The 17995-nt window shown below is 30.1% G+C and overlaps 1 protein-coding gene across 1 annotated transcript; it reads right to left on the bottom strand.

Annotated features, from left to right (window-relative positions):
* Positions 1–286: 286 nt before the first annotated feature.
* LOC113394366 (venom dipeptidyl peptidase 4-like) lies at positions 287–10804 on the bottom strand. The gene is made up of 13 exons (XM_064220562.1): positions 10787–10804; positions 10135–10291; positions 9444–9535; positions 9279–9356; positions 7229–7281; positions 6558–6748; positions 6136–6305; positions 5275–5919; positions 4876–5101; positions 4303–4453; positions 2675–2835; positions 1660–1865; positions 287–615 (listed from the first exon to the last, which is right to left on the bottom strand). Exons 1-13 carry the CDS (start codon positions 10802–10804, stop codon positions 526–528), a joined length of 2238 nt encoding a protein of 745 aa, XP_064076632.1. The 3' UTR covers positions 287–525.
* Between the last annotated feature and the right edge of the window lie 7191 nt (positions 10805–17995).

The raw sequence follows: 17995 nt of genomic DNA, 5'->3' as shown, positions 1-17995 counted from the left end.
TTATTGTTGTTGAACGTTTTTTTTTTAATTTCATATGAAAGGCAAAACTATGACGTCTATGACTTATAATTATTAAAGAAAATGAGACAATTTTTTTAAATTATAGTATTTATAGTATCGCTTTTCTGTCAGCAAGCGTTTGAATTCTATGGAATTAATGATATCAAGTGATAGGTATTTTTAAGAAAAACTACCTCATTCATATTTAATTTTAAACATAAACTAATCACTAACTTCCACAATGAAGTATTGAAAAATAATAAGCTTACTAAAATATTTATTTTCATATTTATTAAAATTCACCATAAACAAATAGGTATCTCCGATATACATACATTCACAAAATTATTATTTATTTTTAATGTTTTAAGTGAATAATTTATAAATAGTTTTAAGAATGTACAGTTGGTATATCAATATATCTAATATGGATGTCGCTATACAATAAATAATTTCATTGAGTCACAAACTATAATAGTCAGTAATCACAGTCTTAACTTGTACATTAAGTAATACTTTTAGTAATTATCCAAAACACTCCGTCCAGAAGTGGTCTAACGTGTGATAGAAGTGTCGACTCACGCCCCGCAAGGAATGATTCTCGTCAGTGTAACTCTGTAACAAAAAAGTGGAATAAGATGGCGATTACTTGAGATGATTGAGGGTACTTAATAATTGTCTTTACTTCAAAACAATAAACGTTCTTGTCTTTATTTAACAACATTTATTCCATCTCGTGTATGCTGGCAAAAACTTTAGGGGATTATTTTATATTATACTAGTTGTCAGTCGCAACTTCGCCCGCGTTATAGGAGTTGGTTGTCAGGTGTTAAGCATAAAAAGTAGCCTTTGTCCTTTCTTGGAGTTCAAGCTTACTTCACAATAAATTTCATTAAATTCAGTTTAGTGGTTTGGCCGTGAAAGAACAACAGACAGACATACAGACCTACTTTCGTTTCTAGATACAATTAATTTAAAAAAGATTACGTTTACGTTTACTTTATCGTCTCAGATAAAGGTCAAGATTGTTATTAAACATTAAAAAACATAAAGTAATATGATCCATGAAATATTATAAACTATAATTAATTTACAAAAAAAATGTATTTTTTATTACATAGGACGAGCAATTGAGCGACCTGATGGTAAGTAGTCACTGTTGCCCATAGACATTGGCGCTGAAGATATATTAACCATTCCTTATATCACAAATGTACCACCAACTTTCGGGACTGACCACGCTGTCCCATATGCCTGGCTCACTCACCTTTCAAAACTTAGAATATCTAATGAGTTGATGGTAGCTACCAGATGGGCTTACACAGAATCCTAACACCAAGTATTAAATTGTTAGAATCTATTTTGACTATTTGTAACCAAAGTGAAAGTTAATAAATAGTAGTTGTATGTAATATGTTGGTGCTTCTTATAATCGTCTACTGACCAACCAAGTTATAAATATTCTAAAACTTATTGATAGTATAACATAGTATTGTTATAGTCTCAAAAAGTGTTTGCATAATTTCGGGTTACTCATAATAATTGGATCCACACATAACAAGTGACATAAAATCTGCATGTTTATTCCTTGCAGAATTTGGTTCCCCATATTAGTAATTAGAATAATCTAGGATAAAATAATATGTAGTTTATTTTTACCATTTGTTCAAAAGATATATCGGCTCTCTGCAATTTCTTAGCCAATTGCATGCTGTGTTGGAAGTGTACGTTGTCGTCGCCAGTGCCGTGCACGATCAGATACCGGCGCCCGCGCAACTTCTCCGCTACTTTCATTAAATCCGAGTTCTCGTAACCTTCTGGATTGTTTTGTGGCGTGTCCATGTACCGCTCCGTGTAAATTGAATCTGTATAACATCGCACGGATTTTGGATAAGTCGTATATTTTTACTTAAAGGAAAAAATTATATATTATATTATAATCAATTATTTGTAATATTACATTCCAGTTATTAAATAATATAATTATAATATTTTAATAAATTAATTAATTACACGGTAATACCTTTATTTTGTTAGATTATTTTGACTGATACATTAATTATTAAACGATTTAAAAAAAAAAAAACAAAATTTATTTATGTAATTGTTTTTAATTCAAATATTGTTTATTCTGAAACATTTCATAAAGATCTGATAAGTTTCGGAGACTAGCACCAGAACTCTTTTAAAAATTCCACCAAATCAATCTCGATTGATGCTATTTTATTGCTACGTGCAATGAACGATATTTTTTTGTTAAAACACTTTCATTGATGTAAAAAATTAATTGATCTACATTCGGTACAGACAATTCGTTTTTTATTTTAGTAGGTACGTATGCATCAAAAAATAAAGACCGTGAGTAAAACGTCTCTTCAAGCATACAATAAAATATAGCAACACGTAATATTCGCTTCCATAATAGTTTTTTATTTAGTTGGAACAATATTCAAATTGTTTTACATTAGCATAACAAAAGATTGACAGGACAACTAAAAAATGTGAGTGATGGTTTTCGACAATAGCAATTGGCATGTAAAATAGTATGAAGATTGTTATTTTGTCATTGACATGCATGGCAACACTAGCGTCTTATTCCAAAATGATTTAACAAATATATATTTTGTCCTAGTAAAAATTTATGGTTAAAACGAATAAATAGTCAGATCATTACCGTAGTAGAGCCAGGAGGTGACGGGTGCGACTGCAGCGGCGCATGAGATAGTCTGCTCCTCATCTTTAATCAACATCATGGTGCTCGCATATCCACCGTAGCTCCAGCCCCAAACACCGATACGATAAGGATCGATGAACGAGTACATTTTCTCTAAACGCCTTTACAAAATAAAAACAAATATATTTATTTAATAATGGACACTCCTGCTATAAAAAGAAATAAAAAAAAAATACATTTTAATGTCTTCAATTATAGATTCACTCACGAAGAAATTAATTTTTAGTAAAATGAACTAAACAAATTAAATGTAATTTGTATTGTTTTGCTGTCTTTACTCTTAACCGTGTCACGCACACTAAGACATCTTGTAAGCATGAACGTCACTCAACAAATACACGCCTATAATTTAACGTGGAGGGGCGCGCCTTCGTGCGTGAATACGCCGATAGTCTTAGAATATAATATTTAAATAATATAATTCATTTTAGAATCAATATATACTTTATTTATAAGAAATACCGACAGTTATATTCCATGTATTAATATGAACAGCTATGCTAGTCTAATGAAACTTAATATTCTATGTGATACCCAGGGAAATATATAGGTCACATTTATTACGGAAAATGAACAGGTGCTCATAACGTTTACGCGAACTTAGATCATGTTGTAATAGCTTAAATAATGATATTATGTTTTCATTACTGATTTTATTTTATTTGGATGCCGACATTTACACTAAGAAAGTTATGTTAAGTAAAATCTAGGTTACTTTCACGTTATTTATTCAAGTTTCGCACAAAATATAACTCAATGGAATGGAATGGAACAATTCTGTAACGTAACGATGTTTTAAGGGCAAACAGTAGTTGGTTACAATATTTGACCCGAGATGGTCCAGTGGCTCGATCACGTGAATCGAAACCTAAGATTAAGGGTTCCAAACCCGGGAAGCGCTAATGATATAAGATTCCGTGTGCAAAAACTTGCATGTATCAAGTGAAATTATGTATGTACTATATTATGTATGTATGATTAAATATTGCTCAGGATTGCTGTATGACGTGATGATTAGAAAACCGTACCTACGTTTTTTATTTTAATACTAACGTCTTAATAATAATACGTCAAAAAATAAAGACCGTAAATATCACGTCTCTTCAGGCATAGAATTTAATATAGCAACATATAACATTCATCTCCATAGTTTTCAATAAGTTTGACGACCTCCGTGGTCGAGTAGTGTGTACACCGGTTTTCATGGGTACGCCATTCAGAGGTCCCGGGTTCGATTCCCGACCGAGTCGATGTAGAAAAAGTTCATTACTTTTCTATGTTGTCTTGGGTATGAGTGTTTGTGGTACCGTCGTTACTTCTGATTTACCATAACACAAGTGCTTTAGCTACTTACATTGGGTTCAGAGTAATGTATGTGATGTTGTCCATTTTATTAATACCATATTTTCATAAACATTCAACTACCAAGTTGTAACAAGTATCCACCAACCGCATTGGAGTAGGGTCAAAATAAGCTCTAAGCCTGTTCAGAGCAGAGGACCCTTTGCTCAAAAATGAGACATTTACTATGTCATTCCTGTAATGAAATACTTTAATATAGATAGTACCTTATCACGTCTAAGGTATCAGTGATCTCCACTGTCCCCAGAGCGTCGTTGACGGCGTGCATCGCTTCGACGCCCATCACTCCCGAGCCCCGCACGTCAATAGACGCTATTATGTAACTTCGATTGCTGCTTAAGTACATATTGTAATATTCTGAAAAAAAATATACATTGTATTATAAATTAAGATAAAGAATTCAATTAGGTTAAGCATTGGGTGTATTTTTTTTATTATTCATAAATAATCCTCACAACTATGAACGATATAGCCTACTTCAATCTTAAGACAAGTAACAAAACAACTTTGAGATCTTAAATATAACATATATTGTTTGTCAGCATGGATTCGTAAAAAAATGGCGTTTTGAACATCGGCAAAGTTATTATCGTAACTTTATAAGAAATTTAAAATCTATTTAAGTAATTAAGTGGATAATGTTTTTTATAGATAAATATAATCAAGAATGAAATATGGAAAATTAAGGTTAGTTTATCTGTTTGAACTCCTTGTCCAATTGGAATTGGCTATTGTTAGTAATATTAAAACACTTAGAAACAATATATAAATTCTATTACCCAAATCATAACTATCTAGAACTCTAGAAGTCCCAGGCCCAGCATACAATCTAACAACCATGGGATACTTCTTTCCTGTTTCCATGTCTGGCGGCAAAAGTAGTTTGACGTTTGACTTTAAATCATCTTCTAATGGAATCATGTTGAACAGAGCCATGGGTAACTTGTACTGTTTTAATTTCTGAGCCAATCTCTTATTTTCTGTTAACGTTTTAAAGGTATCTTTCTGGAATTCATAATAAAAATTAAAGTCAGTGTCATCGAAAATAATTTTATGACATTTTAATTTCGACCACAATTGTACATCCGATCATAATGCTTTGGTTAAAGTTTTCACTTTTATTATCGTCTTATTGTGACGTAACTAAATGGTTAAAGTTATTTATAATTGTTACAAACCTGACTCATATAAAAATACGTTATGGCGGGCACATTAATAGCGCTACATGAAATAATAGCATAACTGCCACTCGTTGAAAACATTCCATCAGCTTGGTGACAATTTGGTTTATTACAAGTAATACATTTTGCATTTCCATGAGAAGTAGCCCATAATTGTCTCTTCCATGGTTCTGTTCCTGGAGATACAATATAATATACAGTATCCGTATCTAGGTTCCACCCTAGTATCTCAGTAACCGTTGAATTTCCTGGAGTCAAGTCTTCAGTTTCCATTGTATTAAAATCAAAACGACCCAGATGCATGAATCTTTGTTCTCCGTAGGGCAACGGCTGTATTTCCAGAATTTTCGTTCCAGTTTTGTCAAAGAATGGTTGACGGATATCAATCCACCCATTTGGTTCAGTCTCATGCTTCATTATATTACATTTATTTTGTTTTAAATCACAGTTAACTAATACGCTTATATTCTGTCTTCTATTTAACCATAGCACAATTAAGTTATTATCTGTAGCCCAGTTTACTCTTCCTAAAATGTGATCCAATCCAACAATATCAACCGGTGCTAGTATTATCATCGACGCAATCTTTGATTCAATTAATTTGAAAACCTGTAGTTGGACAACTGGGTTGGTACGACCTGCCTGACAAATAAATGATAATTAATTTAACAAAATCATATTTTTATGGAACGGCAAGTAAATACATATGTATATTAAATGCTATTAATTTAATCGTGGAAGCTGGTTACGTCGTAAATAAGTCTTAATTTTCATTTCAGTGAGAATGTATATTCTAGGGACAGTAAACATTTTAAACCATAGAAATGGATATATCAATAATTATTAATTCAAACCAACCTTGGGATATTTGAAGTGAACCATCAGAGGGTATTGGTTGTCGAATTCAGAAGGCTCTCCGTAATAAGGATAAACAGCCGATTCTACTTCAGTGTCGTTGAACGAAGCCACGGCCAAATAACTTCCCTTTGGCGAAAACCACATTGCTTCAGCGGAATTAAACACTTCCTCTAATTGATACAAAAAAAAAAAAAACAAATTTATAATATATTTTTGATATTTTTCATATTTGATATAAAAAAGGTTAAATATAAAACAAATAATATATGGACAAACATTATTACTATATTATCTCAAGATGAATAAATAAGAAATATAATAAAATTGCTAAAAATAAATTCGGTCCTGTTTTCGACTTTCAAATTATTAACAATTACGCTTTGAAAAGAACATTGATTATGGCAAATAATTCTTTAATTTACCTTCATAAATCCAATCTGAGACGCCATGATAAATATTACCCGGTACTCCGTCAATAGTGAGTGCCATTACTTCATAAGGTTTTGCGACATCAGGCACGTAATACACATTGTTATTTTGAACATATGCCAGCGCGTGACCGTTGCCCCACACCACAACTTGTAAGGAACCATTGCCTATGTGAGCGATTGACCTGTTACGTAAATATTTTCATTATTACTCAACCATTGTTTTTCTGCATATCAGAGATAGCCTGTTTTATACTCAAATAAGTTAATATTGAATACAGGTGAATCAACAGAGCGCATTCAGTGTATATGCATATAAACGTATTTTGTATTTATTTATTCAAAATAGATAGGTGACTGGCAAAATGGCCACCTGACGCTACGTACACTACTGATGCTGTAAGAAATTTTATCAATCCCTTACGTCGACATTGCGCCACCAGGATTGGGATCTAAGATGTTGTGTCCCTTATGCCTGTTATGTCGTTTAGCTCGCTTGTCAAATCGTTACACTATAAAAAGGAGCAATGCTGTTTGACGGTAGAATGCGAGAACCCAACCAACTTACTCAAAAGCATCTCAATGTTTGCAATCATTCTTTAATATATAATATTATTCATATGTAGGTAATAATGTATGTTTTTTTTTTGTATTCTTATACTTACTTATTTTCAAGGTTATACACCGAATATTCCGCCAAACTTGAATATCGATACACCTGAAATTTTAACGAACTTAATAGTATTAAACCATAGTATTAAACCTTACAACATAACGTTCTACAATAGAATATAACCTTCGTTCGTAAGTAGATAATTTAAAAGTAGCTTCAAAATATTTTGAAACAACTTCTTTGTAATGTAAATTTATTTAAAAAGCTATTGGGTATCCACACGGAACGTGAAACAACTACTCTCAAGATCACTGGATTTGTTCGAAACAGCTGTTCAAGAATCAATTATCCATTATTTCTTGACGTCTGTTGCCATTTACATAAGCGGCTAAATTATAAAATGAAAGGATCACTTGACCATGGACGAAACCAAAGCATTATGCAGTTTGATACTGTATTTATCAAGTTATTTTATATTGCCTTGATTTATATTTGTAATTTAATTCTCTTAATTGACATTTAAAAATACGAACTAAGAAATGTTATTATGTTAATGTATATGGGTTGAAAAGCAGAATAGGAAAAAGAGACTGGCCTCTTTATACTCTCCTATTCTTGGCCTCTTCAGTGACATAGAATTCTTTCACATGGCTTCCAATTATGAAAGTAAGGCCTGCGATCAGGGTGCCAATTCTACTATCAAATCATTACTTTATCGTAACCATTCGGCCGTTTTTCCATTCCAATAACAGAAAGATCTAGTTACGGTTCAGTCGAAGTTTGATCGGAATATAATCGAGATCATATCATAAGTGATTGACCCCAAGTTACGATTAAGCGGAATTTTATATTTTGTAAAGATTAGTCGAATTTCGATCGGAATCAAATCGGGAACGTATCATAATCGATATTTATTAGTAGAATTAAAGGAACCAAAGGATTGTTCCAATAAAAACGCCACAAATTACTCTCAATCATATACGCCGTTTTTACTATAAAACTATAGAATTTACAAACAGTTTAAACTATTAATAATAATTTTTAATGACTGTTTGTATTATTGTATATGATTATGGCCTTAATGTAAATAATTCTTAATTTACATAAATTTTATTATTATTACGTTCTGAAAGAAGTTTAAATTACAGCTCACGTTCCGCATACAAGCATAGAAATAATTAATCAAATAATAATTTTCTAAAAGCGAAAATTTCAGAGCGAATTCAGTTTAACGTACTTAACTTCCGTAGTAAATTAATTAAACAAGGTAAATCATGGATATATGTGTGAGGTAAACATATATATAATACAGATAATTAATTTAAATTCTATAACAATAATAATTATAATATTTATATTTTTTATAACATTTAACTTGCAGTTTATTTTGTATGTTATTTTTATAATGTTATAATTATTATAATCTTTGTCGCATATGACTTTTGATATTTCAGTGTTTTTTAAATTTGTTTTGTTGCAAAATAAATTCGTATCCCGCCGTCTGTACGCTTAGATCTTTTAAAATACGCAACGTATTTTAAAGTGATTTTTATCAACAAACAGAGTGATTCAAGAGAAAAGAATATGTATCACCGTAAAATTGTAAATACCGTTATATTATAATCTATCTCGCGAGAATGTGAACTATCGAAAGATTGCGAACCGTAACATACTGCTTACAATTTAAAGCATTATTTTTCATTGCATAATATCAGTTAAACACTAACCTAACCTGACCGAAATATCATAAAGTATCGAATTTTTTGACATTTTATTTTGATTTAATCACCGTTCACAATATTTCGGCAATTAACAATCTTGCGAGATAAATTACAATCTAACGGTATTTACAATTCTACAGTGATATATGTACTATACATGCATATTATGATAGAGAAAAGCAGAGTAATACAACTTTCCTAGTCGGAAAAACAATAGAATTTAATTTTAATGTTTGTTTTTTTATCTAAAATATGTTAACATTATGTAATCCTTTATTAAGAAAGGTTTTAACTTAAGATTATAAGGGAAGGCGAAGTAGAACGATTATCGCGAGTAAAACTGTGCGGCGGCTTTTATCGTTAAGAAAATTATAAACGCACCTTTTTCCTATTTGTAGTTAGCAGTAAGTATTTTTGGTCATCTGAGAAGGAAGCGACTGCAAAGCGGCTCAAGTTAAGCTGAAAAAATCATAAACATTAAAACAAACTTACGAGGAGATCTTACTAATACTCTTAAAATGAGTAAATTAATTAAAATATACTTACTAATTCTGATTGATCCAAAATCGTAACATAACTGTCATTGATGACGTCGTATTTATTAATTGCACCGGGCTCAACAATAATATACTCCGAATCTAGAATAAATTAATTTATATTCGTAGTTTTTAAAACACATGCATAAAAATAGATACTACAAATTAGGTGATGCTTAAAATTCACTCTTTATTTAATCAAATATTTATTTAAATTTAAAAGCTAATAAAAAGGAAACCAGCGAGTGAGATGGTATTTTATTTGAAATTCAGATGTAATTAAAGTTAATAAGCTGATATTAAAAATGTAATTAACTTGTAATAAAGATACAAGAAAAACGCATATTTGTGAGATATTTTTCAAATGCATATTTTACGATCGACCTTTGTTTAAAATATAAATTTAGATTGCTTCATATATATTTATTTAAAAACATTTATTATAGATAGATCTACATCTATGGATTTAGATCTACACAACGTTTGCGTCCTTGCCTTTTATAAAATTTTGATAGATGACATCTCTATTTATCTCTCGTGGCATAATTATATATATGTATCTATACGTATTTAATACTTATATATGTGCATGAGTGCAATACCATTGACTAACTATTTATCTTAATAGGTATTGAATACACGGTTGCGCCTTGGTAAGGTACATACATAGTGACGATTATTTATAATATATTTAGTGGTACCTGAAATCCACTCAACCGCTACTCTTTCGGGAAAGAAATCATGTTGCAAAGGTATTAACTCCTCCAATGTGAACCTCCTTTGAATCTTCTGGGGAGTCGCAATTGTCTCGGTTACACTCCATAACAAAGTCACTGTTAATAAAATAACGTGATAATCCTGTAAGAAAAAAAAAAATAAAAATATTTTTTACGAATACCGAAAACACTGGCTAAAAATAAAATAGGAAGAAATGTGAACCGATTATTATTTTGTACTTTGTTAATGAAAATAAACTCGCTAACTAGTTAAAGCACGCTTTTTAAGCAGGCGTATAGAAAGATACGATATAACTGGTGAGTCAGTAGTCGCCAAACCCAACCGAGCGAGTTAATTATAAATAAAAACACTAAATAATTATAACTAATTATATTTTGATATTATGAATAATAACGTTCATAATATGAAAAGATAAAAAAAAACAACACAGTCTTTAAATTTAACCTTAGCCGTTGTAATAGTGATGACCTTTAGATAATACGCTTTAAATCAAATCATCAGCCATCACATCATAAATATAATGTTATTTTGTAAATCCATTATTCGTCTGATCACGATCGTACAAATTAATTAATAACTTTTTACACGTAGTTATTTCGGAATAACGGTTCAAACTAACAACCTCGTATGCATTTCAATATTGAAATAAAAATTGCAGACTGCGTCAAGATTATCTTTTCATAAAAATACTAAAAAAAAATTATCGGTCTCATATGAGCCTTATAATCATTTGCCGAACCTAAATGGCGGACAAAAAACTGTTAACTAAAGTTTAAGCTTTCATCGAAATTCATTTGATATGTTTCATACCATCGATTTTAGATTATTTAACAATAAATATAGCAAAAATCGTAAATATATTCATGAATAATAAATAATAATAGTATTGTCTAGGTAAAAATATATAGTTTTGATTTGCTTGGGAGTGCAGTTTTTTTTTAAAGCGTTTTAAACAAAAAATACAAAGTAGGTAATAAAATATTTAACCAACTATTCCTCAACTATTAAGTATAATAAGTAATTAACGAACTATTAACGAGTTTTTAAGTAGTAACTAGTGTATTATATTCAGTGATATAACGTAATACGAGAGTATGTAAACATTTATTTTCTGTAAGATTTAGAATTAATATCATTTCTCGTTATATCGTTCTTGATGTAATTGTACTTTAGTGACATAAACTTTGTAATTAAAATGGCGGAAAGATTACTGCGTTGCATTCCGGTTCTTCTTGGTAAGATCTACTTTCCGAACCGATGCGTTGGTCTCTTTACATTTAATTCAAATCTATAACTTGACGAATCAAAAGTGCTATTATGAGCCTACGTGAATAAAGAATATTATGATTTTGTAACTGCACTTTAAATATATTAATACCGCTTTTTCTTCTTTCGTGTCAATGTAAATTAGACGTCCAATTAGAATTTTCGGTGTGAGGGTTTCTCAAAGGCTTTGTAAAAATTGATTTCACCATTCGGTAGTTAGTACTTTAAATCAACAATATTCAATAAGCAATTCAATATGCATTTTGATTAAAATGTAACTGAAATGCTACGAGTGGGTCCGTACATTTGTTTTAACATCTTAACCGAGGCATTCGAATCGCAGTTTTGAAAAATTGGAGCATAATGTCTTATAACAGGTAAATACTTAAAACATATTTATCAATATAAGTAATTATACTTAGTAAATCAATTAAAATATTGGAATTGTTTATAATTAAATTAAAATTTGAAATGAAAAACACAATTAACATTATGGTATATTAATTGGATATTAATATATTTATCATATAGATACAAAATTCACTCTAAAAGTTGTGACATTTCAATAATGGGAACTTTTATTGAAATGTCACAATTACTAATATTTTTTTTCATTATTTATAAGAATGTAAGCGATAAGTTTTATTTTTATCAAAGGTGGCTTAAAAGATATGGTAAGCAATATGCATGAATCATTATATGTGAAACACTGGACAGAAAGAGTTCAAAAATCCTCATTTTTTCTATTTATAGAGTATTCTTAAACTTGAAATTAACCATACAAAATTAAAAATTATCGTGCAATTTATAGATAAAACTATTATCGAAATTATTGTTATTGTACCAAGTTTAATAAAACGACCTCTTTGTGCCCTCGGCTTCAGGTAAAAGCAACTCTTTCTGTCTTACTATAAACATAAATAATAATACAAATGATAAATATATTTTGTCTTAAAATTCAACAAAAATCTGTAATTCATGCTGATAAAACGTGCTTCTGTCCAAACATCAGTAACGTGTGTTTCACGAAATATATAGACATAATTTTATAGGTAATTGAAATTCGGTCGAATTGAGCTTGTAGCGAATACTCAAAAATGAGCTATTATGGATTATTAAAACCACTGAACCAATCTTCTATATATATAAAAAAAACAAGTCCTGACTGACTGATACATCATCGCCGAGCGCAAACTATTAAAGTTAGGGCCTTGAAATTTGGTGAGTAGGATATTTTTATTGAGTAGACACCCACTAAGAAAGGAATTTTGGAAATTCAACCCCTAAGGGTTGAATTCGAGTCCTAGGGGTTGAATGTTTGTATGGAAGTCCGTCATTTTTTTAAGTTAGAAACATGAAACTTCATTTTTGAGATGCTGATTAAAAATGAGTAGATACGTATTTAAGCGTTTCTGGATATTCTACCCCTAAGGGTTAAAATAGGGGTTGAAATTTCGTATATAAGTTAGTCTTGAAGCCCGTCATTTTTTATGTTAGGAAATTGCCGCCAATAATTTTACTGAGGAATTAAAGACTTTAAAAATTATGCAATGGCACCAGACTAATAGTAAGGGTTCTCTATCGTAATGTCATAGGTTACAGTTATCACTGCATGTACTAAAAGAGAAATAGTGTATATTCCACGGATATCTTTGATAACATCAGAATCATTCTTTAATTTCAAGAGAGTACAGTCGCGCTTAATGTATGCTTAAATAATAAAGCACAAGGTCAAATTTCTAAAATGGCCAGAGTAGATATAAGAGAAAACCTGTTCGAGGGTGAGCTCTGTAAGCAGTCTGGTGTATCTAGCCCACCAATGTCGAACCACAAATGAGGTCTTAAATTAACGTAATATTTTAAATTATTCTGTAATATAATCAATTTCCACGCGAGCAAAGCCGAGCTAGTACATTATATGTATACAAAACTTCCCAGAAAACGAATTAGGGTATAATCTATATATGTATATAAAAACGAAATACCACTCAATGATTAATCACGAAATCTCAGAAATTATAACACCTACAAACTTGAAATTTGGCAGATAGGTTCAGACATCCGCTAACGGATTTTACGAAACTCCATCCCTAAGGGGGTACAACGAGGGCAGTGTTTTATAAATTTCGCACGGGTAAAGCCGCAAGGTTAGCTAGTATTATTATATCAGTAACGCTTTGCTTCAAATTTCATATTCTTGTAAAATATATATTGCCAAGTCAGTCATTGCATATTGTTTACGAGTATAGGGAAGAACCACAAGACAAATTATTGAGGCAGAGAGCAACGTTATTTATTGAAAATGCATTTCAAAACATACTATAAGTAATGTACTGACATTGAGACAGTTATATATTATACAGACTTATTGCAGATTACATAAGACTGTATATTTCAAGCCATCAGCCTTAATTTAATAAAAAAATATCTCTGCAGTTATCACTGAAATAGTTTTTGTTTCTAACCAATATGATAATCGAGCCTATCACTTATGATGAGCACTTTTGGAACGTACTAAATAATAAGTAAACTGTAGTTTAAATATAACATACATAAACGAGTTTTTAAATAAACACACGCGCATGCATATATTCCAATAAAAGCAGATATTGTTACTGTTTAAATTAAAATTTAATTCTTAGTTTTATTTTATTTCTATGATTTTTGTATAACATATGATATGAATATACATACAAACAAATTAATATAAAATATCTATATAGTACAAACAAAATGACATATAGTATAGTATATAAAGTATATATATATAGTATATATAGTAGAGAAAATTCGAGAATTCCAATTTTCGTAGTCGAAAAAAAATAAACAAACAATATAGTGTTAGTTCTTCAATCTAAAAATTATATACGGACCCTTATTCTACCCTGTGAAGCCGGGACAGATAGCTAGTTTAATATATATTTTTATTATCATCGAATTCCCTATTGCATTATCTTAATATCGCGTGCTTGCGAAGTTAAAGAATTATGTCACTAACACTAAACAATAGATGTGTAATGTATTGTCTTTCTTGGGATGAATTTACTCAATGAATAGAACTTTATTGTACTCCCCAGTTCGATATTTTTTGAGTCTGTGTTACGCGATACCTTCTCTTTGGGCCGATTTCGGTGATCACTTTTGTATTCAATCTTTATGAGTAGATATAGTGTTTTACTTGTAAATTATTATTACAGTTCCAATTGATCACAAGAGTACAAGTATATAAAATAAAATCTTGCATTATTGTTTTTAATTGTTTGTTTAAACAATACCTATATGACATATAGCAAATTTACATCGTAAATTATTATTCGATTAAAAAAATATATATTAAAATTGACTTAATTTCAAATAGGTTTCTATATAATTATAATTAAATTAAAAAATCGACACAGATAGATTTTTTAGCAGACGTTAAAAACCGGTTCATTTATGTAACAATTTTTTAGTTAACACAAAAGTATTGACAATTTAATATCACAATAAAAACAGTAATTTATTTCTATACTAGCAGGGACTTTTTTTCTAATTAGTATCATACATTAAATTTACATCTTAAGCTTTAATTTATATCACACACTATGATAGCTTTTTATCTATGTACTATAAACATTTGTAGTAAATATTAATGAGTTATGATATTATTTTCCTTATATATAGGTAAATGTATGAAACTTTTAATGCACGTGGTATAACTAATTCTCTAGCGATTGAATAATATCACAAACCAATTTCATTGTTGTTTGCGTTCCTTTTTTTAATTAATCACATTAACACTCTATGGCGAAACAAATCAGTATAATCAAAGAAATTAGTAATCACAAAACGATCGTCGTTTTTCTCCGTTTTAATCAAAGTTATCGGCACGTATTAACCTACAATTTTATGATTTCAAAATATTAAACACATTTTTCAACATTCTCTTTGATTGTTCCGTTATAATAAAAAAAAATGTTTTAAAACATTTCATAAACAAAAGGATATAAACAATGAAAGTACTAGCCATTTTACGTGAACGAATGTTCCCAGGTCACAGGACAAGAGGATGACTCCTCGTCAATGATTTAAGTGGTCCAATCAGATCACATCACACACCAATAGGCAACTAAAAATGTAAACTGTACGCACGAGTTCGCTCGACGCCGCACCAACGTAAACTGCGCTCGCGCACTTTATGGTATGCGGACTTTTGATTTCAGAAATTCGAACTTACAATTAATTTTTTAGTATTTAAAAAAACAGGTAATGAAACTATTTAACCCGTATTTTACAAAGCTATGTATGAAAGACTTTATATGCTATGAAATTGTATTTAAACTTTGTTTTCTTTAACAATTATACAATAAATTCCTTTTTTAATCTTAATTGTCTTATTACCTTAAATGCCTTGAATGGTACCACTTATAATATAAGTGACAAGGGGAAAAATTACAAAAATTTGAATTGTATAAAATAAATACTATTAATGCTTCTCTTATAAGTGGATAAAAAAACCGTAATCTTAATAACCTTGGAGGTCTATAATTAATTTGAGTTCCGTGTAATGTTACTAAACATTGTTTATGACGACAGTTATAATTTTTACAAAGTTTAACCGCATTACCTACATACACGTGAGTTTTACTGGAGCGTGAGTGTTCGTATCGTTCATTATATTACAAAAACTATGCTATTGCTTACGTACATAATGTCTACATACAATGATTTTATCTTTATGAGAAAATGATTTATGTAAAATGTTACTATTTTGTATAAATGTGATTTAGTAAACGTTACTTGTTAATTAATTACGTTTTATAATAAAGAAAATACGTAGTCGTACCTAACATAATATATGTACTCAGTTACGTATTTAAGTCAAAAACATTATATACTGTATAAATAAACAAATTGTCCTTGCTGACTTCGTACGTTTAAAATAGATAGAAAGTCGTTCTTTCCTTCTTCTTGAAGTACAAATTTCCAAAAATCCTTACATCAGTGAGCGTATACGTCGCGTAAAGAGTAACTTTGCTAAACTTAAATTCAACTGGACCTATTTATATAAATACATAATATGACAATGTCACGGACAGCACGCCTGTAGGGACATTATAATACATTAAAAAAAAGGTACCTTCACTTTCGGAAATCTCGTGATGCGTCACTATGGCTTTCCGCTTATATATATAATACTAGTTATATTACTAGTCGCCCGTGGCTTTGGTCGCATTTTATGAGTTGTTCATCAGGTGTTAGTAGCCTAAATACTTCTTTTGAGTTCAAGCTTACTTCAAACAAAATTTCATTAAATACGGTTCAGTGGTTATGTCGTGAAAGAGCAACAGACAAACAGACAGACAGAACATCTATACAATATTCATATAACCTTTATGTATTGTACATACATTTTTTTTCAATGTTCAAAACAAAAAGAAAATGTATTTTTTAATTATGTTTACTTATTATATTTCTGTTTTTCTGGGTTTGTATACATATTGGAATATTGTATAATGATTGATAACACAGTTTAATATACCTGTTTCTATCGTTTAATCCATTTGTGATTACAGTAACAATATATTAATTGAAGTATCCGATATAGATCCATTGGTTATACTCGCAACCCTGTTAGATATCCAGGGTTTCAATAGTCAATCCCTTCGCTACACAGGCTGTAATATGTAGCTGCATTATTCCCTACTGTATAAGTTATAAACTGTTGAACTAAGATACTATTTTAAATAATGAAATATAGGAAATATTACATGTTAATGATAATAATGTATTTTCTTCTATCTAAAAGGTACATTTTTCGATTATTTCCCATGTAGTTATTTACTTTTTGTTACTTTTACAACGTTGTTATGAAATACATACTGATGTGAATTTGTTGTGGTATTTTTTTAAATATATCAAAACTATGATATGACTTTATTGAACAATAAATAACAGCACATAATTACGTATGAATAGACAACTTTTTTTTTTAATTTAGAGGTGGCAAACGAGCACTAGGCTCACCTGATGGAAAGTGACTCCCACCTCCCATGGACATCTGCAACACCGGGGGGCTTGCATGTGCGTTGCCGGCCTTTCAGGAAAGAGTACGCTCTTTTCTTGAAGGTTCCCAAGTCGTATCGCTTCGGAAAATCCGCCGGCGAATGCTGGTTCAAATTTACATTATTAATTATCTTTAAAATATTGTATTGTCTAATACCGTTATGATAAAATACATATTATATATGATAGTATGTACAGTACACCACCATTCTCATAATTCAGTCGAATTTATTATTGTCAACTATAAAAACAAAAAATACTCATAAAAGTGCCTTAAGCATAAAGCTAAATGTTTATTAAAAATATGTACAATGAAAAATTTAACGCCTATTATAAAATAAATTTTACACAGTAATCGCACGCACTAGACAAGATAGTCGACCTAATACATAGCCTTCATAATGTACAGTCTCGTCTCCAGTCTCGTGTATATATATACATACAAATATTGGTCATTATCTAGAGTAAATATAAGTAAGATCAAAATATTATCTTAAATTGATATACATTGCT

Source organism: Vanessa tameamea, chromosome 4 (genome assembly GCF_037043105.1).
Source record: "Vanessa tameamea isolate UH-Manoa-2023 chromosome 4, ilVanTame1 primary haplotype, whole genome shotgun sequence".
Lineage (NCBI taxonomy): Eukaryota > Metazoa > Arthropoda > Insecta > Lepidoptera > Nymphalidae > Vanessa > Vanessa tameamea.
The sequence above is the reverse complement of the archived record's forward strand: the minus strand, read 5'-3'. Positions and strand labels throughout refer to the sequence as shown.